The 23790-nt window shown below is 40.2% G+C and overlaps 2 protein-coding genes across 3 annotated transcripts in view; one reads left to right on the top strand and one right to left on the bottom strand.

Annotated features, from left to right (window-relative positions):
* Window positions 1-2023: 2023 nt before the first annotated feature.
* On the bottom strand, window positions 2024-13053 carry zfand1 (zinc finger AN1-type containing 1). 2 transcript variants are annotated; one of them, XM_062980223.1, is made up of 8 exons: window positions 13031-13053; window positions 7566-7608; window positions 7233-7272; window positions 4900-5027; window positions 4487-4578; window positions 2877-2998; window positions 2370-2525; window positions 2024-2277 (listed from the first exon to the last, which is right to left on the bottom strand). In XM_062980223.1, exons 5-8 carry the CDS (start codon window positions 4521-4523, stop codon window positions 2107-2109), a joined length of 486 nt encoding a protein of 161 aa, XP_062836293.1. In that variant the 5' UTR covers window positions 4524-4578; window positions 4900-5027; window positions 7233-7272; window positions 7566-7608; window positions 13031-13053; the 3' UTR covers window positions 2024-2106. The 2 variants fall into 2 exon arrangements, with proteins under 2 accessions (XP_062836293.1, XP_003219593.1); XM_003219545.4 differs by lacking the exon at window positions 13031-13053 and adding an exon at window positions 9358-9479.
* A 48-nt stretch (window positions 13054-13101) lies between these two features.
* The window catches only part of chmp4c (charged multivesicular body protein 4C), a 29852-nt gene continuing 19163 nt past the window's right edge, over window positions 13102-23790 (top strand). The window contains exon 1 of the mRNA XM_003219544.3: window positions 13102-13449. Coding sequence (XP_003219592.1) covers window positions 13245-13449 — 205 coding nt within the window. The 5' untranslated portion in view covers window positions 13102-13244. The remainder of the gene's footprint in view (window positions 13450-23790) is intronic.

Here is a 23790-nt window from a genome sequence, read left to right as displayed (position 1 = left end):
TTTGAAATCCACAAGCACGGGGACAATTTCAACAGAAAGGAGGAGACCATGAAAATGAACAAAATTTGGCTACTAGTATTAAAAAACCCCTAAAATCAGGGAAAATAAAGAACAACACTCAGAAAACAAGAATTCCAGACATGAATCAGTCAGGGCCAGCTAACACCTACCAACAAAGGATTTTCCCAGGCAGGAAGCAGCCATGCCTTGAGGCTGCAAGGCTGTTCAGTGCTAATCAATTGCAACATTCACACTTGCCTCAAACAGACATGAGTTTTTTTCCCACCCTATATTCCACAGACACATAAACCCCACTTGCCTAGTTTTCAATAAATCTCACAGCCTCTCAGGATGTTTGCCATAGATGCGGGTGAAACACCAGGTGAGAATGCTTCTGGAACATGGCCATACAGAAAACTCACAGCAACCCAGTGATTCTGGTCATGAAAGCCTTTGACAACCCATTGGGTGAACTTGAGCTGTCACTCTCTCGCAGCATGAGAGGAGGGCGATGACAAAACACTTCTGCGGAAATCTTGCCAAGATAGGTTCACCTTAAGTCAGAAAGCAGTCCTAGCTTTACAAGCTCTTTGGCTTTAATTGCCGAAGAGTGGTGTTCCCTCTCCAGGCTAAAAACCTCATAATTCCATAGCAATGAGCCTAGGCAGGTAAAGTGTCGAACTGCGTTAATTACAGTGTAGACAAGGCATGGGCAAACTTTGGCCCTCCAGGTGTTTTGGACTTCAACTCCCAGAATTGTGGGAGTTGAAGTCCAAAACACCTGGAGGGCCGAAGTTTGCCCATGCCTGGTGTAGACTCTCTTCTATTCGAGTTTTCAAACTACTGCACCACACTGGTTCTCACAGTTCTGATCACATACAATACTGCTGAACCTTCAGTTGCCATCCATCATCTTGCTTCAAAGTATTTATTTGAATAAATGTTGAGATAAGATGCATTCAGAGGGATCTTTTAAACTAATGCACGTACACATTTAATGCATGCTTTATTTTTATAATTATGGAAGTCTTTTTTCAAAATAACACATTATCTAGGTAACTACTTCATGCACACCCTCTCCCTTGGATTTTCCCCTTCCTGCTCATTGGAAGTCCTCCTGGGCAACAAGTTAAATATGAGCCAACAATGTGACGCGGCAGCTAAAAAGGCCAATGGGATTTTGGGCTGCATCAATAGGAGTCTAGTATCTAGATCCAGGGAAGTCTTACTACCCCTCTATTTTGCCTTGGTCAGACCACACCTGGAATACTGTGGCCAATTCTGGGCACCACAATTGAAGGGAGATGTTGACAAGTGTCCAGTGAACAAGCCCTATGAGGAGCGGCTTGAAGAGATGGGCATGCTTAGCCTGCAGAAGAGAAGACTGAGAGGAAACATTATAGCCATGTATAAATATGTGAGGGGAAGTCATAGGGAGGAGGGAGCAAGTTTGTTTTCTTCTGTCCTGGAAACTAGGACCTGGTACAATGGCTTTAAATTACAGGAAAGGAAATTCTACAGAACTTCTAACTGTATGAGCTGTTCGGCAGTGGAACTCTCTGCCCCAGAGTGTGGTGGAGGCTCCTTCTTTGGAGGCTTTTAAATAGAGGCTGGATGGCCATCTGTCGGGGGTGCTTTGAATGCGATTTCCTGCTTCTTGGCAGGGGGTTGGACTGGATGACTCACGAGGTCTCTTCCAACTCTATGATTCTATTATGGTAAATTAATGTGAGATGTCTGTCTCTAGAAATAGGTAAGTACAGCTGAGGTATTGCAGATGGAGCTTAGAACTGTTATTTCAAATTGAATTCTCTTTATGGAGATAGTTAACACATTGTGTGAGAGACACCTGCTGTTAAATGTGCAGAAGAATAGCCATTTAATCCCATTTGTGTTGAATTAAAGGCATGGGGATATTTGCCTATTATTGTTATTATTATTATGTATTCCTACTTTCTCTCTCTTAAAAAGACAATATCTAAACCCATAACAAGAAACACACAGCCCAGAAACCACACTACACTCCAAGAAACACACATGTTTATACGAACTATAAAACAAGTTTTGATTTGTGTTACATGTAATATATAATATGGACAGTTATAATTATTCTAAATATGAGTTTGCATCTTCCAACAGTTGAACTTCATTATCAAGGTATTCCAAGACCACGTTTCCACCATTATACAATGCAGATTCTTCATGGTTTATATAAGATGTTAGGATGTGATCAAGAGGTAAGGCTTCTCCAGATGATGGATGACAAAGTCTTAATTTCTGAAAATCAGAAAAAGAAAATGTTTAAAAAAAACCCATTCTATTTCTACATCAAATATAGAATACAAGCATGGTTATTTTGGTTGGTGTACCTTGGCTGTGGTTTTGTTGTTATCATTTTTAAGGTTTGCCATGGAAGCTGCAAAATCAATTACTTTGCCAATGCTCCAGTTATTACAAAAGAACATGGGCTTGCTTTTCTCCTTGCTTCCTTTAGGTAAAAACACTTGGAAATAAATTCTTTCTGTCTGCAATAGGAAAACAGGCCATTTATATGATGTTAACATATCCATTTTTAGGTACGTATTTTCTTTTAATTTAAGTTGCCTGAAAAAGATTCTTTACAAAGGATCAAATAAACCTACTAAACTATAAAAAGCATCCACCAGTTGGGAGAATTTACAATTTTTCATCCAATATTACAGAGGCTTTCAATTCGTGAGCTTTATCAATTTTCACAATTAAAATTAATCAGGCCAACTTTCCCCATTCTGTGAAAAACTGATATTTCATTTTTTTAAAAGTTCTAAAACTCACTACAGATATCTCTTTTGCCTAAATAAAAATTTAAAAGTCCAGAAATATATGCAATGACTTACCTGTGGCACAGATTTATCTCCACATGCATGCATTTTCAGTTTCATTAGAGCTACCTTGGCTGCTGTTTCACTGCTCTTGGCTCCTCTGCATCTTTTATTCACTCTGGCTTCTTTCTTGGAATCTTAAGAGAGATACATAACACTAATTTTAATAGGATGTTCTTGTCTATGAAGAATACGCTGCAATGAGCATCTCTGAGATGCTTAGAAACTAGTTTACTAAATTATATCTCTAAATTATATATCTAGTTTACTGGGGAAAAAGTGAAGCCTCCCTCAGCTTGTATGTATGAGCAGAACAGCAGTTCAGAAACAGGATGTTATGGTTAAGCCTCATGGCTCTGCTACTGGGAGACGTGGGCGTAAGACTCCTCGAGAGTCAGATACTCTCGAGGAGCGAGAAAGGAAGCGGCTGCGAGATATCTTTGCAGAACCATCTGACGAGGATTCTTTTGAAGGGTTTACTGAGAGAATGGAGGAAGAGATGGTTAGCTCGGAAGAGGATGACATGGAATGGACTCGTGTAAGGGAGGATTTGGGTGCCACTGGCAATGATAGTATGGAAGGCGATTGGGGACCTTCAGGATTAGACCCGTGGACAAGCTGGAGGGATGGGACGGGATCCACAGCTGGGGATGCTGTGAGGCGTAGTCAAAGGTGTTCCAGTTCTGATGAGGAAAGTGATGAGGAAACGCCCGGGCTAAGGAGAACAGCTGATAGCGATGAGGACTTGTAACTGGCATAAAATGGGGTTTGGGAGCAATAGCAAATTGCGTTGGGCAAGGTAATCTGGACGAACGCTTGGGATCTGTGTGGGAAGTTTTCCTGAAGACGGGTGTGTTTCGTTTGCTGACTACGTAAGTTATCCTGGACATTGGGCTCAGACGGCGGGAGGAATTGTGTGGGGTTTTGTTGTGCAACCTCTGCTTAATCTTAATAGCTTTGACCTTCCGTCGTCTTCTTGACGGACGCCATCTGCTTGCTCTGGACTTACGGACTGACTGACTACGGCCTCGGATTCTCCTACCTGTGTCTATCGTTGGAACTGGTGAACTACAAACGTCTGCATCTACCTTACGACCTTCGGAACGGATTGGGACTTCGCTGACTGCTTCTGCCCTCGTCTGCTGTGTTTGTATCGGGAATTTGCCTGCTGTGTGGAGGAGTAACTTCTAAGTTACTCAAACATAGCTCTTGGCAGCAGAGAAGCATCTGCTGCCAATTAGTTGCATTCCTTTGATCTCTTTGTTCACCAGCTTCTGTTTTGTTTATTCCCAGGCTGAAGCAAGCTGTTTTGATTTAACCCGGATTAAACTCCGGTTTAATCCGGTTTATCTTTTGAACGTTTTTCTTGTCTCTTTTTACTTTTAAGGCCAGTGTTTGCCTAGCCCTTGTCTTTTACGGGCATTTTTGGTTGTGTAACTCCAATAAACTCTGTTATCTTTTATCTTGTGGCGTTCTGTCTTTGACACAGGATGTGGTCAGTGAAATAATGAAATATGAAATGATTTCAAAGCATCAATATTGACATTCTTGATCTTGTGTTATATTCTACTGTCTAATTCTAAAAATCCTATTTTAGAAAACGCTATTGAAAATATCGTACTTACCGACAATATCTTTAATAAGCTGCTGGGTAGCAGCCATACGAGGTTTAGGGGTTTCCAGTTTCTCACACTCGTGGTCTGATTGATGACGATGCCTGAAAATAATAAATGAGCAAATTGTTATAAGAATACAATGGGATCACTGTACCTATGAGTCTGGTTCCTGAGTTTCACCTAACCGCAGCTGAAAATATATTTTCTATCTAAGAATTTTTAGGTTCTTTAGGTGATTCTGTGGTATGTTTCTATCAGAAGTTATCAGAAAGTTGTGTTGAATGTCCTAGCAAATGTTTACATCCTCTAAGATAACTCTATGGCAATTTCTGGCAGAGGTCATGAATAAATAATTCCTGTTTCCACTGTAGGTTCAAGAAAAGTATAGGGGTAAGGTTGGTAAAATTTACTTCTTTGCTCACCTTAAACAAAAATGTTTCTCACAATAGGAGCATAATACAGGAACCAGCTCTTTTCTTTCACAATCTTTATAGCTGCACAAGTATGATGTGTGATGATCTGGTTTCACATCCCCACTTTTTAGATTCACCTAGGTCAATTTAAAAAAAAACAACACACAAATGAATATGTTGCACAAATACCACTGTCACATACTCCTCAAATACTGTCTTATATGACACTGGCCAACACACATTTTGGTGCCTCAAATGTTAGACTTGTTTCTGGGTATGTTTGACCCATTGATTCAAAAAATGGCACCAGTTTCTGCCTATTGGCACTAGTTTTTGAGATACAAAACATATGCCATATACCAGTATTCATCAGCTTGCCCATAAGAAATCATGATAATCATATTTAAGAAACTAGAACTGATGCAGTCTATCCAATGCAATTTTCTGAATCAGTGCTCCAAATAACCCCAGGAACAAGCCTAAAAACCAAGATGCCAAGGGGAAAAAAAAAGGGGGGGCTGTGTGATATTAACATATTCTCAAGTATACAACCCACATATTTTGTAGTCTTCTCTAACTAAAAAAAGGAGAACAAAACATTCTTAAAATGTTAACCACTGTTGCCAGATGACAAGAGAAAACATTGGTTTAATAAAATAAGATTTCATGCTAATGGTCCGAAACAGATTTTTATTATTAATCAGTACTGAAGCTACAATAAAATATACAGCCTCTAGTTTATCAATAATTTCTATAAAGACAAAAACACTACCACAAAGAAGCACAGCTGAAAGCAAATAACAGTTCACAGTTCAAAAGCAATAAAAAACATTATCTCATCTAAGTAAAAGGTGGCAAAAAGGAAACAAACAGTTTTGTTGACACTTAATTGCATATATAATTTTACGCTACAGTAATTACCCCTGTACTTTCATGCATTTTTCTTCCAACATGAAATCTTTTAAATTATTTTCACTATATTTGAATAATAACACAATGGATTTGCGTTACAGACCAGGAATGCAAGACAGGTCTTATCCTGGTTCAGAGTATCTCTTTGTAGGACAAGTACAAGGTATATATTTAAAAATGGAGCATTAAACACCACAGAAATGCACGAGTCTCAGATTCAATGATGCAAATATCAATTTGTTGCCTCTCCATTCTAACTTGCCACATTGGGTGGATCTTGGCTAGTCAATGTAAACCCATATACAGTAATGCAGTTTAACTATACTGAACTGCATTATATGGGTCTACACTGGCAATATACAGGCAGTCCCCGAGTTACAAACATCCAACTTATAAATTTCTAGTTAAGAATGGAGGTGAGACAACACAAAGAAAGAGAAATCTTCCTCTAGGAAGGGAAATGTAATCTTGAAAGAGGGGGAAAGGTGTCTTCACTGAAGCTATATTACCAATCCTTGTTTCCACAACAATCCAACTTTTTCAAAATCCAATTATCACAGTGAAAGAAAGTGGAACAGATAGCAAAACAAACAGCACAGGAATATTGCCCCTTCCCTATGCTATCCAAAGCTAAAATATATTTTGTCTGGAGTTACACTTACAAACTTTCAATTTACAAACAAATTCAACTTAAGGGCAAACCTACTAGGGGACTGGCTGTAATGCCAGTCCAAACTGCATTATATGGCAGTGTAGATCTAGCCCTGGATCTACGCTAATGTCAGTGAAGATGCATGCAAAGTGGACAATCCTCACTACATGCAGGACTTTAAAAAGACAGCTCTGTGACTAGAAACTTGTGACCTTCAGGTGTTTGACATTGCAGTTCTGGCTGTGGCTTTTATGATCTACCAGCATCTAAAAGATCACAGCCCAGGCCCCTTCTACAACGCTGAATAAAATCCACATTATCTGCTTTGAATTGAAATATATGGCAGTGTGGACTCAGATAACCCAGTTTAAAGGAGATATTATGGGATTTTCTGTCTTGATATTCTGAGTTATATGGCTGTGTGGAAGGGCCCCCAGTCTGTGGAAATGGGGCCAGTCATATGGTTGTGGGGAATTGTTCTAGGCTGCATTGATAGTACTTTTACCTGCAGCGAGATACATAGGGTTTTACTCTAGTCAGTCCACTGAATTTTCTCCTCTGAGTTCTAGCTTGAATTTCTCTCTATGTGGATTGTGTTTAAAAAAAGAGGTGTGTTTTTGTGTGTAATTTGGAAAAAAGATGCACGATCATTTGAATTCCATGTAAACAATAGGAAGCATGTCTTGAAAGGTTATTCTGAATGAGCCTAAGGGAACTGAACTTCATTATTGTTTGAAATAGTAATTGTTTATAGGATATGGGTTAATTATCAGCTTACCTCAGAACAACCATGAGCAGCTCGACTTCTGTGCTCAAGACTTACAGCAACAGGAAAAAAAGATAACATTATTATATGAAACATCATGAACAGGATTAGTGTGGCAGAGAGTTATATTGACTTGGCATGCTTTATCTTAAACGAAGCTAATTTAAAATGCTCAGTTTAACTCCTATTCATCCAGTTGGTCTTACTTTCCCTTTGTTTTCTCCTCTTTCCTTATTCGCTAAATGTAGGTTGTAAATTCCCTGGTGTTTTCTTTGGTTGGGTTTCTATATGAACTCCCCAAGAGCACTGGATGTGCTGCAGAAATAATAAAATGTAGTTTCTTACCAAAAAACACCTGAACAGCCATCACAGACAAAAGGTAGAAAGTCTGAAATGAAAGAGATATAATTTAATTGTTGTAGATCGCAACCTTCTCAAGCCTCTTCTATCAAATGATTTGTCTGTTTATAATGCGTCATTTTTTCTTCTTCTTGTTTTATTTGGTTTGCAGTTTCCTTAGCTCTATGTACTTGAGGCAGTGGGAGGGGCTGCAGACCAAGTGACTGGATCAGTAACTGTTTAGAATGTAGTTTAAAAAGGATGACAGTTGAGGAAGGACAGTTTGAGGCTTGAGCCTGTTTGAGTACAGATGCCAGTGTGAGAAGTCAGTTGAGGCTTGAGTTCTTTGGCAGTAGACTGTTATAGAAGAGAGCTGTACAGAGCAATATAGTTTTAAAGAGACTGTTAAAGATTATAAGTTAAAAGATACAAACTGAAATGCTTTAAAGCTTAACTTGACAAGAAATGTTCCTGTGCATTTAAATAAATACATGAAGTTGTGAGTAATTCAAACTTGTCATTTTAAAGAAGTCTACACCTTGAGTGTTTTGTGAGCCACCCCGAGTTCCTCTGGGAAATAAAAGTGGACTATAAATAAAGATGATGATGATGATTATTATTATTTGAATCTTTGTCTTCTGAGATAAATATAAACAAGATATTTACATGCCCAGTGATCTTCCATTACCCAATAAACTAAAGGAACACTCCTGAAACTGCTCTACAATATGATCCTAAAAGGTCATAATCCAATAGCCCAATACTAATTTTAGCTGTTTATTCAGATGAGAAAATTAAGAGAGATAGTACCTGCACATTACTAGATAGTTTGCACACAGCATAGGACATGCTGATGAAATTAAGCATTTTCCAGCACGCATTGATACTATTACATCACAGACTTAATATTTAGGACTTTAAGGGACCTCCTAGCCCCATCTACACTGCCATATAAAATCCAGATTATCTACTTTGAATTGGATTATATGGCAGTGTAGACTCATATAATCCAGTTCAAAGCAGGTAGTGTGGATTATCTGCTTTGAAAATGGATTATATGGCAATGTAGAAGGGGCCTTAGCTAATTCTATGAAAAATGAAGCAAACCAATCTCTGGTGTTTTCACTTTGTACTAGCTTAACAATACTACATCGGCTGAGGGTGTGTCCACACTGTAGAATTAATGCAGTTTGACATAATTGTAACTGATTTGGTTTGATGTTAGAGGGTAATGGGGAATTGTAGTTTTCTCAGTCAAGGAGTGCTGGTGCCAAACTACAACTCTCATAATTTCATAGAACTGGGCCATGGCAGTTCAGGTACTGTCAAACTGCATTAATTCTATAGTGTAGATGCACTCCAGTGAAAGAGGAAATAAATGAGGTCTTCCAGGCTCATACACGCATTTGGCCAAAAATCCTAAACAGGTCTCTTTATTCTCAAGGAAATGAACCCATTCAACTCTCTCCAATGCAAAAAACCTTCAAAAACAACGCTGGTTGCCTATGAGCGCTAAATGAGTACAAGCCACGCCCACCCCTCGTCTGATTGGTTGATTAGTAACCCTTCTGCCGCTGTTGAATCCATCGACGGGAGAAATCCGTAGAGGCACAAAAGAGAACAAACGTCCTTCTATACTTCAGGTTCCCAGTCGAACGCTATATAGACAGAGGCGGCAGGAATTCCAGAACTGCCTCCATATCTCCAGAAGCAACGCTTCAACTGAGGATCAGCAATTCTATTCAACACTCCAACAAACCCATTGTCACACTGTCTGCCTCCTGCCTTAATCTCTTACCAAGCTGCCCACAATGTTCCACCTGGCAATGTTGCCCGAGTTCCAATTCCGCCATGGTAGTATAAAACGCATGCGCACTCTGTCACCTCCCCCCCCGTCTCTTTCCCAAGTGGGTCGGTCCCATAGGCCGTGTCGTCATCGTTGACGTCACCACAAGGGCAGAACTGCTTTCAATGTGGATTGAGAAAGGAGGAAATGATGTTGTAGTTGCTCTTATCCGAAATGTTGGGACTAAGGGTGTATCCCTAACTGTAGAATTAATGCACTTTGATAGCACTTTAACTGTCATGGCTCAATGCTATAGGATCTTGGGAGTTGTTTTGAACTAAGTTTGCCAAGTAAACATCATGATAGGTTTGCTTTAGAGTTGCCGTAAGTATAAAAGTAAATAGTAGTAGTAGTAGTAATACACATTTTATTTATTACCTGTCTCATCTTATGGCTTATGGCCATTTATAACACTGTGTAGCACGATTTTTGTTCCTGGGTTATAAATATCATTTCCTAATTGGTTCTGGGCCTCCGGTGGTGCAGTGCGTTAAAGTGCTGAGCTGCTGAACTTGCGGACCAAAAGATCACAGGTTCAAATCTGGGGAGCGGAATGAGCGCCCGCTGTTAGCGCCCCAGCTTCTGCCAACCTAGCAGTTCAAAAACATGCTACTGTGAGTAGATCAATAGGTATCGCTCCAGAGGGAAGGTAACGGCTCTCCATGCAGTCATGCCGGCTACATGACCTTGGAGGTGTCTATGGACAATGCCGGCTCTTTGGCTTAGAAATGGAGATGAGCACCAACCCCCAGAGTCGGACACGACTGGACTTAATGTCAGGGGAAAACCTTTACCTAATTGGTTCTATCATATTTATTTATCGTATCAGAAACAAACCGAGGGTACAGTATTTAAAAAACGCAAGCAAAGTTTTAAACTTGGCATTGTACTTAATGTCTTTTGACCAGAATCTGGCCACTTGGAGTGCCTCTGGTGTCGCTGCAGGAAGGTCCTCCATTGTGCATGTGGCAGGGCTCAGACTTCATTGTAGTAGGTGGTCTGTGGTTTGCTCTTCTCCACACTCGCATGTTGTGGACTCCACTTTGTAGCCCCATTTATTAAGGTTGGCTGTGCATCTTGTGGTGCCAGAATGCAGTTTGTTCAGCACCTTCAAAGTTGCCCAGCCTTCTGAGTGCTCAGGAGAGAGTTTCTCATCTGATATAAGCCACTGATTAAGGTTCCAGGTTTTAACCTGCCACTCTTGGACTCTCACTTGCTGAGGTGTTCTTGTGAGTATCTCTGTAGAGCTTAGAAGGCTATTTCTTGATTTAAGGCATTGGCATGCCTTAAATGCCAACGCCTTAAATCAAGGGTGGGCTGGAGATGTCAATGCCTTGGTCCTTCCTGATGGACAACAGTACTGTACAATACTGGCTAAACAGTATAATTTCTCCAGTGGTGTGGGGTGTAGACATCCTGTGATAATGTGGCATGTCTCATTAAGAGCCACACCCACTGTTTTAACGTGGTGAGATGTGTTCCACACTGGGCATGCGTACTCAGCAGCAGAGTAGCAAAGCACAAGGGAGGATGTCTTTGCTGTGTCTGGTTGTGATCCCCAGGTTGTGCCGGTCAGCTTTCGTATGATATTACTTCTAGCACCCACCTTTTGTTTGATAGTCAAGCAGTGCTTCTTATAAGTCAGAGCATGGTCCAGAGTGACTTCCAGCTATTTTGGTGTGCTGCAGTGCTCCAGTGGGATTCCTTCACTGGTGATCCTCAGAGCTCGAGATGCTTTTCTGTTCTTAAAACATCTGCATTTTAGATGGATTAGGAATCAGCTGATTTCCCCTGTAATATGCAGTAAGAGCACCTAGAGCTTCAGAGAGCTTCAGTTCAATCATTACAAAGTTTCCTGCTTGAGTGGTGATGGCACAATCATCAGCATAGATGAAACTCTCTGTCCCTACTGGCAGTGGCTGATCATTTGTGTAAATATTAAACATTGATGGAGCAAACACGCTCCCCTGAGGCAGGCTATTCTTCTGTCTTCACCATCTGCTTCTCTGGCCCTGGAACTCAACAAAGAAGCTCCTGTTTTGTAGCAGATTTCCTATGAAGGTGAGGTGGTAATCCTTTGTGATTTTATACATTTTTCTCAGGAGTAGCCAATGATTCACAGTATCATAAGCTGCTGACAGATCTATGAAGTAATATACTGTCATTCAAAACCATCTTCTATGAGCTGAGTCAGAAGCATTCTGGAACATAGCTGTACAGCCCGGAAAACTCACAGCAACCCAGTGATACCGGCCATGAAAGCCTTCGACAACACAATATCTCATTGAGTCCCAACCAATTCAACATAGTTTGTGGCAGCCACAAAAACAAAGTTTCTGGAGTAGTATTGAGCATTTAAAGTGCTGCCAAACTGCATTAACCCTACAATGTAGAGGCACCCTTTGTCATTTACCTTCATGGCAGCAGAAGCACTCAAATGTGGAATGTAGTAGCACTTCTACATTGTGGAATGAATATAATTTGACACTGCTTTACCTGCCATGGTTCAATGCTATGGAATCATGGCAGTTGTAGTTTGGTGAGGCACCAGAACACAGACCTTGTAAAACTACAGTTCCCGAGATCCCACAGCATTGGACCATAGCTGTTAAAGTAGTGCCAAATTGCATTCATTCTACAGTGTAGATGCACCTGTCATTTCTAAGCCCCTCAAAACTTGCTGTGAAAGCCTTCATCTCTCCAAGACATTGTACTCTGCACATGCTCAGAGGTCACATGCTTAAAGACCATTTGGAGGCCCTGAGTTCTCCAATGCAAAGCTCACCTCACTTATGCTCAACTGGGGGCCCTTCTACACTGCTATATAAAATCTAGATTATCTGCTTTGAACTGGATTACATTGGAGTGTAGACTAATATCCAGTTCAAAGTTGATAATCTGGATTTTATATAGCAGTGTAGATGGGGCCTGGGGTGCATCTGTACCAGGCATGGGCAAACCTCAGCCCTCCAGATGTTTTGGACTACAACTCCCACTTCCCAACAGCCTCAGCTATGACTGAGGGGGGAAAGGAAAGGGCCTGAGACTGTTAGGAATCGTGGGAGTTGGAGTCCAAAACACCTGGAGGGCCGAGGTTTGCCCATGCCTGATCTGCACTGTAGAATGAATGGAGGTGGACAACACTTCTATGGCTCAATAGTATGGAATCCTAAAGCTGTAATTTGGTGTGGAAGAGAAGGCTAAAGACCTTGTTAAAACCCCAGTTCCTATGATCCCATGGCATTGAGCCATGGCTGTTCAAAGGGTGTCAAAGTGTAGAATGCACTCAGAGAGAACTCCACTTTGCGTTTGTCTTTGCCAGAACTTCCTCCTAGTCTGCATCACAATACACTGTGGAGTGAATGCGGTTGTTGACGCCACTTTTTGCTGCCATGACTGAATGCGATGGGATCCTGAGAATTGCAGCCTTCTGAGATCCTTAGCCTTCAAGGAATTGTAATGCCTCACCAAAGTGCAACTCCGAGGATCCCATAGCACTGAGCCGTGGGAATTAAAGGGCCTTCATTTCATTGTTCACAGAAGAGTGGATGCGCCCTGGACTTCCTGCCTTCCCTGCATTGGCGGGGCGGGGCGGGGCGGGCGCATTCCCCAGGTAGAAACACACCTGTCGTGGGGACGCGTGGGTCACGTGGCCGCCCATCCGCCTCCAGAGGTGAGGCAGCCGCTTCCTCGCTTCCTCTCCTTCCTGCTTCGGCCGGACGGAGCTTGGCTGGTTTGGCGATGCAGCCTTTGGCTTTTGCTTAACAAGGTCTTGAAGATCGCGGGAATTCTTCGGTCGCTGGTTTGCTCTAGACGGCAGAAGGTCTCGGGCAGCCGAGATGAGTAAAATCCAGAAGTTTTTCAAAGGCGGCGGGGGCGGGGGCTTCTCCAAAGGGAAAGGCAAGGGCGGCCCCTCTCCCCAGGAAGCCCTGGCCCGGCTCCGGGAGACGGAGGAGATGCTGACCAAGAAGCAGGAGTACCTGGAGGCCAGGATCGCCAAGGAGCTGGCCCTGGCCAAGAAGCACGGCACCCGCGACAAGAGAGGTGAGGGTCCCCTCCTTCGGAGAGGACAAAGGGCTTGGCACTCTGGACGTGCTCAGAGGCACTGTCGCGGAAGGGCTGAGCTCAGCCCTTCCGCGACAGTGCCTCTGAGCACGTCCAGAGTGCCAAGCCTTTCCTCTTGGAGATGATCTACGCTATAGAATTCATGCTCTCCGACATTCCTTTCACTGCTATGGATTCCCAGAAAGTTGTAGTTTTATAAGGTCGTTAGCCTCCTCTGCCAAGGAGGGATGATAACTCAAACTATAAAACTCCAAAATTCCATAGCATTGAGCCATGGTACTAATTTGACAGTGTAGATGTGTCCTATGTGGGGTGTGTTTTAATAGGATGCAACATTTTGCTCTTCAGAGTTATTATCAGTGGTGGAGGCTCCTTCTTTGGAGGCTTTTAAGCAGAGGCTGGATGGCCATCTGTCGGGGGTGCTTTGAATGAGATTTTCCTGCTTCTTGCAGGGGTTGGACTGGATGGCCCGTGACGTCTCTTCCAACTTAATGATTCTATGATTCTATAAGTCAATGCCCTGTCACTTCATCCTCTCAATCACCTGGGGAAGAGGATTGGATATGTTTATTTACTTTTCACTTTTCTGTTTCGTTTCCTTTTTAACTTGTCTGTCTTGTTGACATCTCCGCCATGCTAATTGTCACCCGCCATTTTTATTTGGGGTTTGGATTGTTTCGTCCTTGTGGCCTACCTTCAAGCTGTTTACATCTTATAATAACCTTAAAGGGTTTCTTCATCAGCTTCCCTATGTGGTCATTTCTAGATGTCCTATTCATCCACAAACCCAATCAACAATTGGGCCACGCTGTTTACAGAAAACCTACAAACACTGATAGATATCTACAAAAAAACCTCCAGCCATCACCCAAGTGAAAAAAGAAGCACAATTAAAGCCCTGGCAGACCGTGCAAAAGGTTGGGTTGCTGACCTGAAAGCTGCCAGGTTCGAATCCCACCTGGGGAGAGTGCGGATGAGCTCCCTCTATCAGCTCCAGCTCCATGCAGGGACATGAGAGAAGCCTCCCACAAGGATGGTAAAAACATCAAAACATCCTGGCGTCCCCTGGGCAACGTCCTTGCAGACGGCCAATTCTCTCACTCCAGAAGCAACTCAAGTTGCTCCTGACACGAAAAACAAAAACAAAAAACAAAAACACCGTGCAAAAAAGAATCTGCGAACCCCACCTCCTCCAAGGGGCTCTATACTGGGCTCTACAGGCCAATGGAGACATCACCACAGACATCAGAAGAGCTGCAATGCTAAGAACAAGCCATGAGAGTAAAGACAAAGATCCACCTAGAGGAAAAGTTTTCTTATCATACATCAAGGGAACAACTGACCGCACAGGGAAGCTGATGAAGAAACACAACCTACAAACTATCTACAGAAAAGAAAATCTAAAAAATGCTACCTTCAGCAACGGACAAGAGGGATCGTCTCAGCCCTGCAGGAGTCTACTGTATACCATGCAGCTGTGGACAAGTCTACAGAGGGACCCCCAAACGCAGCATTGCCCAAACACGAGTCAAGGAACATGAAAGGCACTGAAGACTAATCCAACCAGAGAAGTTGGTCATAGCAGAGCACCTGATAAACCAACCTGGGCACACATATTATTTGAGAACACAGAAATGATGGACCACTCTTAACACTGAAATCCACAAGCATGTGGACAATTTCAACAGAAAGGAGAAAACCATGATAATGAACAGAATCTGGCTACCAGTATTAAAAAAACTCTAAAATCAGGACAATAAATAAAGTACAACCCTCAGAGAAAAAAGGGGGATTCCAGGCATGAATCAATCAGGTCCAGCTAACACCTCCCAACAAAGAATTCCCCCCCAAGCAGTAAGCAGCCAGACCTTGAAGCTGAAAGGTTATTCAATGCTAATTAAGGTGACCAATTGTAACATTCACTCCTGCCTCAATCAGACAAGAGTTCTTTCTCCCACCTTGAACATTCCACAGATATATAAACCCCACTTGCCTAGTTTCCAACATACCTCACAACCTCTGAGGATGCCTGCCATAGATGTAGGTGAAACATCAGGAGAGAATGCTTCTGGAACATGCCCATACAGCTGGAAAACTCACAGCAACCTAGTGATTCTGGCTATGAAAGCTTTCAACAACACATTACCGGATATTTATTTATGTTTCATTTTTTTTGTTTCATTTCCTTTTAACTTCTCTGTCTTGTTGACATCTCCGCCATGCTAATTGTCACCTGCCATTTTTATTTGAGGTTTGGATTGTTTTGTCCTTGTGGCCCACCTTCAGGCGGTTTCCATCTTATGGTGACCTTAAGGGGTTTTCTTTGACAATATGTGTATATATGTTTAATTGAAAGTGTATTGCCGTCTTCTGAAGTTGAGGGCCCTTCCACACACACATATAACCCAGAATATCAAGGTAGAAAATCCCAAAATATTGGGTTGAACTGAGTTATTGCCATATATTCCACTTCAAAGCAGATAACGTGGGACTTTATTCAGCTGTGTGGAAGGGCCTGAGAGAGTGTGACTTGCCCAGTGTCACCCCAGTTTGTTTCCATGGTTGAATGGAGATTTTAATCTTGGGGTGCATGTGTACTACCCTGTTTTCCCGAAAATAAGACAGGGTCTTATATTAATTTTTGCTCCCAAAGATGCACTAGGTCTTATTTTCAGGGGATGTCTTATTTTTCCATGAAGAAGAATTCACATTTATTGTTGAACAACAAAATGAACATTTATTATATACTGTAAAGTAGTTGTCATCACAAACCAGCATAACCAGACAAACTATGAATCCTATCAAGAATTTCTTGTTACTACCATTATTTACATGTACAACAATCTATGGTACCTCTTGCAGTTTAGGTTTCACAAGGTTTCCACGCTGATTTTTCTCTATTCTAGTTTCAATGTAGTCATGAATGATGAATAATATAATATACTATAATAATAATAATAATATAATGATATACAATATATTAATGAGATAATATAATAATAGGATATAATAATAACAGAATATGATAATAATATGGTATTAGGATAATATAATAATGGGATATAATAACAGAATAGCATAATAATATAATAATAATAGGATAATATAATAGAATAATATAATAATAATAGGATAATATAATAGAATAATAGAATGGAATAGAATGATATAAAATATATTAATAGGATAATATAAAATGGAATATAATAATAACAGAATAATATAATAATATGAAAATATAATAGAATAATAATAGAATAATAATATAATGATATAATAATAATAGAAAAATATAATATAATGATATAAAATATATTAATAGGATAATATAATAATGGGATATAATAATAGTAACAGAATATGATAATAATATGGTAATAGAATAATAGTATAAAATAATAAGTTTCATGGCATAGGATAGGAATAAGGATGAGAGGAGAATCCCTATGCATCCTGTACCTTTAAGAAGCAGAAGGAGCAGGACGAGTGGAAAGCCCTCTTCCTTCCCTCCCACCCTCCTTTGCCCTGGCTCCTGGAGCCAATCAGAAGCCTTGGGGGCGAAGGGAGCATGGCCAGGACGGAGCCTTGTCTTCGAAGGAAGAAATGGCAGCGCAGCAGCAGCCACGGAGGCTGGGGGACAGGCAAGGCAAGGCCAGCAAGCACTTTCTCTCCCTCCCTTCGGTGTGTATGAGTGCTGCTTCTGCCCTGCAGCCATGCTTCCCAATGGAACTCTGCTGCAGCCTTAGTTGCTAGGTCTTACTTTCAGGGGAGGCCTTATATTTGGCAATCCCCCCAAACCCCTACTAGGTCTTATTTTTTGGGGAGGTCTTATTTTAGGGGAAACACGGTAGAATGAATCCAGTTTAACACAACTTCAACTGTCATGACTCAATGTTATTTATTTATTTGCTACATTTATATACCACCCTTCTCACCCTGAAGGGGACTCAGGGCGGTTTACAAGTATATATACATACAATATATTATATTATACAACTATATCGCAATATTAGTAGTAATGTTATGGAATACAGTAGTGGGATTTCTCATTTGGTGAGACCCTAGCACTGTTTGGCCTTGTAAATCTATAACTCCAAGGATTCTGTAGTATTGAACAATGGCATTTAAAGTTGTGTCAAACGCCATTCATTCTACAGTGCAGATGCACCTCTGATCTCCAGAGTTACTGTATAGTCTAATGTTCAAGCCACTGCCTCACACTGTCTCATTGGATTGCTTTAACAATAGTTAAAGCAGTGGTCGCTAAAAAACCCTGTAAAACTTAAGAGATGGGTGAGTTTTTGTATTGGCCTTGAAAGGCGAAGTATTAATAAGGTAAATAAATTAAAATGGGTTTTATTTTGACTCAGTACATTTGAACCTAGAAAGTGTAATTGATCATCCCTCTTTTGCATATACTATAAACAACATCCTTAATTTCCAACCATGCTTTTCCATGCATAGTATACACATGATTTCCATTACCATGAAAATACCCTTGATCACTAGAAATCAGTAAGTAAAGTGAAATAATTTTGGAGTCTCCACGTAATGATTGTATAGGGATTTCTTGTACAGGGATTTCAACATGCATCACATTAGGATTTGTTAAACTAGCCCTGCTATGTTTAAGTTGGGAGAGGAATACCTTTCAATTGTCCTCCCAAGTGGGGCACTGGACTTTACCTTCAAACTCATGCCTCAATAATATCTACACTGTCCCCATATGTATACTCCAGAAAGGAAATCTATTACAATTGGCTCTTCTAAACTGTTGCTTGCTTCGTATTCCTGTTTCAATATTCTCTTCCTCCCACATCAGTCTATATAACACAATGAACTTTATGCCCACTTTGAATCTGGTTACTTTGATCAGGTTTGGTTTAATAAATGGCCATGGTTGGCATACTTTCAGTTAGCTTAAAGGATCTTTTAAAATACATGAATTTAAAGGCAGTGCTCCAGAACTGCATGCTGCAATTAGGTATTGTGAATCATTTGGGCAGAAAGCATGGTGTTGTTTTTGTGTGCCTTCAAGTTATTTCTGACTTATGGAATCTATCATGGGTTTTTTTTGGCAAGATTTGTTCAGAGGTGGGTTTACTCTTGCGTTTGAGGTTCAGAGAGAGTGACTTTCCCAAGGTCATCCAGTGGGTTTCCAACTCAGGTCACCAGAGTCATAGTGCAATGCTCAAAACACTATACCATGCTGGCTTTTAAAAGCCTGACACCTTGGTTTTGTCATGCTGCATAGTTGTTCACACCTAATACTACATTTAGTTCGAAAATCATGAATTCATTAAACAGGGAATAAGCTCAGTTCAACACTATTGAGCAGGACTTGCTTCTAAATAAACAGGTTTAGGATTACTGTATCCATGATAGTATGAATGTTTCCAAGACTGGATAATTTGTAACATCAGGTTTTGTATGTTTTGTTCTGTGCTTGATTTGACGATCCAGAAATGTTGCTGCATTTGCTCTGGTATCTTTTAGGAACCTTGTGTTTTGTGGATATCATTGTATTTGTAGAACTATGCACAGCTATGTTTCTTTTTTTATTTATAAAGCTTACCAGTACTCTGTTTTGAAATGGAGTGAAAGATCATTGTGTGGTATAAGTAACTGCAGCATATCCAAATGAATAATATTAAAGGATTTTTCTTGTTCTTGTAAACATTTTAGAATCGGCTGTCAACGAATCTAGAATTATAGAGGCGTGAAACAATTTCAGAGTCTTTCCTGTGTCCACAGACCCACCCTGGCTGACCAATAAAAATAGACGCATGAACTCATGTAGGTGTGTTCTAAATTTATATAATAGCACACTCCAAGAATGGCTTTCTCCTTTGTGACAGGGCTGAATGTTTACTTTTCAGTGTCAAAGAAGTGTTGAACTTCTTGTGTACAGTTTCTTGGCAGCCAGCCTCTTGATAGCTGTGCTCCTTAATTCATTTTCTTTTGTCTCTGGAACTCCCTTTAGGACTTTTGAAATGATTGTCTTTATTTAAAAAGGCTTGCAACAGGAATAAAAGGTAAAGGTTTCCCCTGATGTTAAGCCCAGTCATGTCTGATTCTGGGGGTCGGTGCTCATCTCCATTTCTAAGCCGAAGAGCCGACGTTGTTTGTAGACACCTCCAAGGTCATGTGGCCGGCATGACTGCAACAGGAATAAGAATGCCTTATTGAGTACCATGTGCTAGAAATTTTGGTTTCAGCAATAAGAAAAGCTGTGAACTGGGGTTGATGTGAAATGGATTCAGGAAGGGAGGAAAATGGTTAAAGTGGCAGTTACCAGCTTTGTGTTTAAAGTTGAATTATATGTTGCATATTGTTTGAAAGCCATGCTTAGAAACTGGCCGCAATCTGGTGTTATTTTATTTATTTTGGCAGGAAAAGCATCTGTTAAGTTTCCCTCGTCTGGCTTCAGACTACAGTGTAGGAAATACTCTGTAATAAAGTTCTAAGTATACTTGATGAAAATGTTAGGCTGTAGATTCAGAAATGTGGACTACACCTCCCATCATAAATTACTGTTTCCTATGCTTGGCTGGGGTGATGGGTATTCCAATTTGACATCATGTGGAAGGTCATCTGTTGCATACCCTTCCTGCAGATCATGTAGTTTATGGATTGTGTCAGAAAGCTTTGATTCTCAAACCATCCTTCTCATCCAACCTTATCAAGACAGTCTAATTTTCAGGGATGAAAACTACAGCCTTAAGAAAATTAGAGTCATTTGTGACTGTTACAGTAGTGTATAAATGGGAGTTCTTTTTGTGTAAATCATGATGTTAACAGCAAAAGAAGGTAGGACTGGCTGAGCTGAACTCACCAAACGTACAAGCTGTACTAAATACCTAACATGTATTTTTGTGACTAGACTGTATTAAAAATTAACACATCAGTCCACAAGGACACAGTCTGCTCAACCATTGATAGCGGAGTAATGTTTGAATATACTCATTGCGATTTGAAGTAAGCCTATAAAATACATCTCAGAATATTTCACAAGGGAAATGTAAAAGGAAGTCGCTACTGGTGTGTGAACTGTAGATAAGAAAACTTCTATTGTGTTAACTAGAAAAAAAATCCAGAAGGGAATAATATTGACATCTAAAATTTATTTCAGAAGGAGCCTATTAAGCGATCCAGACATGGTCTCTTTTTAAGATTTCTGTCTTGCATAATGAAGAGGACTATGGTAGATTATATATTGATAGTTGTTGCTACAAGCCTTTCTCTCAAAGCTGTTCCCAGTAGAATCTGCACGGTATTTTCACAAGCAGCTTTTCAAAAGTAGCATAAGTGGCAATACAATAAGAACATACCTGTCAGCATTTCATAGATAAAAACCAGGACATATCCGAGTGTGGTCAAAATTTATTTATTTATTTGTATTTATTTATTGTCAAGATGGCAACATGATTTGTTTGACAAGTTGGTAAAAGTTATTAATGAGAAAGAACATACATGCTAGGAAGGTCTGTAGCAGTTTGCTTTTGCAAGATTACATCCCCGCTGAGTTAATTGAGCAGAAACTACTTTGCACTTTGAACTCAGTTCGCATCAGTTGAAATAAGTGAAAGGCAAAGGGGAAAGTGGGACATTTTAAAAGCACGTGAAGATCGGGATGACAATTGGGACTGCCTCTACCAAATTGGACAGAATAAAACTATTAGATAGTGAATGGGAAGTTAGTAGGTCTTTTTGTTTGTAGTTTTGTGTTTCTGTCTCTCTGTGTTTTATTTTTATGTTAGCATTCTGTTATTTTTAATGGGTATTTAGTAGAGATGTGCGCGAAAATCTTTCCTTTGTTTCCTTCGTGCTATCGCTTTGTTTCGACCATTCGTCTACACAAAACGAATGACGACATTTTCGTAGGAAATGAGAGGCGACACGAAAATGAAAGTCGCACAGTCATCATGCTTGCTTTTGTTTTCCTTTCATTTTGGCCCATAACAATAAGCAGGTACTGACAGAGGGCTGGTTTCCCATTACAGCTGATGTATACCAATGGGTGTTAATAATAATATTAATATAAATAATGATAGTTATTCTGGGACCCTAAGCTGAGTCTGGGAGAGGAGTGCTTCCCCATTACATCTGATGTGTACCAATGGGTCTTAATAATAATATTAATATTTATATTAATAACAATAGTTACTCTGGGACCCTAAGCTGAGTCTGGGAGAGGAGTGCTTCCCCATGACAGCTGATGTGTGCCAATGGGTGTTAATAATAATATTAATATTCATATTAATAACAATAGTTACTCTGGGACCCTAAGCAGAGTCTGGGAGAGGAGTGCTTCCCTATTACAGCTAATGTGTACCAATGGGTCTTAGTAATAATATTAATATTCATATTAATAACAATAGTTACTCTGGGACGCCAAGCTGAGTCTCAGAGAGGAGTGCTTCCCCATGACAACTGATGTGTGCCAATGGGTGTTAATAATAATAATATTAATAACAATAGTACTCTGGGGAAGACTCAAATGTTTTAAAATTTGGTGGGCTAAAAGGGGTCAAAATGCCCTCAGTGTGTGGCAATTTTCATCCCCCTAGCCCAAAAAACCGAGAGGGGGGAGTGAGCCTTGGAAGCCCTCCCATTGCAGCCAATGGTCCAAAAATTTTCCATTTTTCGTAAGCCAGACAAAAATTCTGTTCGTATAGGCGCCCCATTTTCGTTAGCGGGAACAAATATGAAAATGAGACAAATAAAACTACACAAAATGAACAGCAATTCCATACAAAAGCACGTCACTATCATTTAGCTGTAATTCTGTAATAGCAGGTAGAATATAGCAATATAGTTTAGTATATATCCCCTAAATTGCTTGTTTCTTTTATCCTTTATGATATATATGTGTGGGTGTGGGTGTGTGTGTGTGAGAGAGAGAGAGAGAAAGAGAAAGAGAGAGAGAGCTATTGGTGATATTCTAGGAATACATGAGATCAAGACAAGCCTAGATGATTGTTAATAGACATATAAGATGCATGCACTCTTACGTGTTGTTTTGTTCCTTTCATGATGATGGCAATTAACATTCCAAGTCTATGACTCTTTTGCTACTTGAAGTTTGGTGATGAGGAAAGAGTTTCACGTTACTGCAGAACAAGCCCAGCAGCTTGTTCATGCGAATGTGATGTCAGTGAAGGGGTAAACCACATTGTTATGTGGGGAAATGAACCCAATAGTTGCTTTGTTTTACTCTTCAATGTACTGCCTTTTAAAATGAATTTGCAAAATATCTATTTAAAGGATTAGGAAAGAGTTAATTTCTTAATAGAATACAGGTTGCATATATTTTGTTCTTCCTAGACTGTGCTAACAGTTGTATCAAGACCATTTGGAGGTTTGAAGCAGAAAAATCATGAATATGATTTCTTGTGGTATTTAAAATATTTTGTAGCAAGTATCCTGGATTTGGGATTAAATTTCTGGAAAGAAGTGAGTTGCCCTTTCTCCTTTTAGATCAAATCTCCTATTCTTTTTTTTTCCTTTTGAAAGGGGTTTGTGACTTGGATTATGAAGTTGCATGAAATAAAATGGTCAATGCACAGGCTGGATGTCCATCTGTCAGGAGTGCTTTGATTGTGTGTTCCAGCATGGCAGATTGGGGTTGGATTGGATGACCTTGGGGTTTTTCCTCTAATTTTTTGATTATATGCTGTGAGGCCCAGTTATGGTTAAAAATAATGTTATTTTAGTGCCAAGTCAAAATATCACTTTTTATTAAAACTTTTAAGTTTTATCCAGTGTATATGTGCGAATTATTTTAACTTCTTTAAAGAGTTTATTTTTTATTTTTTAATGATGTAGTATCTTGGATGACCTTTGTGTCTTTTCCAACTCAGAGATTATGAAAGTACAGTAGAGTCTCATTTATCCAACATAAACGGGCCAGCAGAATGTTGGATATGTGAAAATGTTGGATAATAAGGAGGGATTAAGGAAAAGCCTATTAAACATCAAATTACGTTATGATTTTACAAATTAAGCACCAAAACATCATGTTTTACAACAAATCAACAGAAAAAGCAGTTCAGTACATGGTAACGTTGTGTAGTAATTACTGTATTTATGAATTTAGCACCAAAACATTGACTACAAAAACATTGACTATTAAAAAGCAAACTGCATTGGATAATACAGAACGTTGGATAAGTGAAGGTTGGATAAGCGGGACTCTACTGTAGCATGCATTATGACAATTATATCTCCCTCACACTCTAATCCAGCGGTTCTCAACCTGCGGGTCTCCAGATCTTTTGGCCTTCAACTTCCAGAAATCCTAACAGCTGGTAAACTGGC

The sequence above is a fragment of the Anolis carolinensis genome, chromosome 4, assembly GCF_035594765.1.
Source record: "Anolis carolinensis isolate JA03-04 chromosome 4, rAnoCar3.1.pri, whole genome shotgun sequence".
NCBI lineage: Eukaryota > Metazoa > Chordata > Lepidosauria > Squamata > Dactyloidae > Anolis > Anolis carolinensis.
This window is presented reverse-complemented; position numbering and strand designations above follow the sequence as displayed.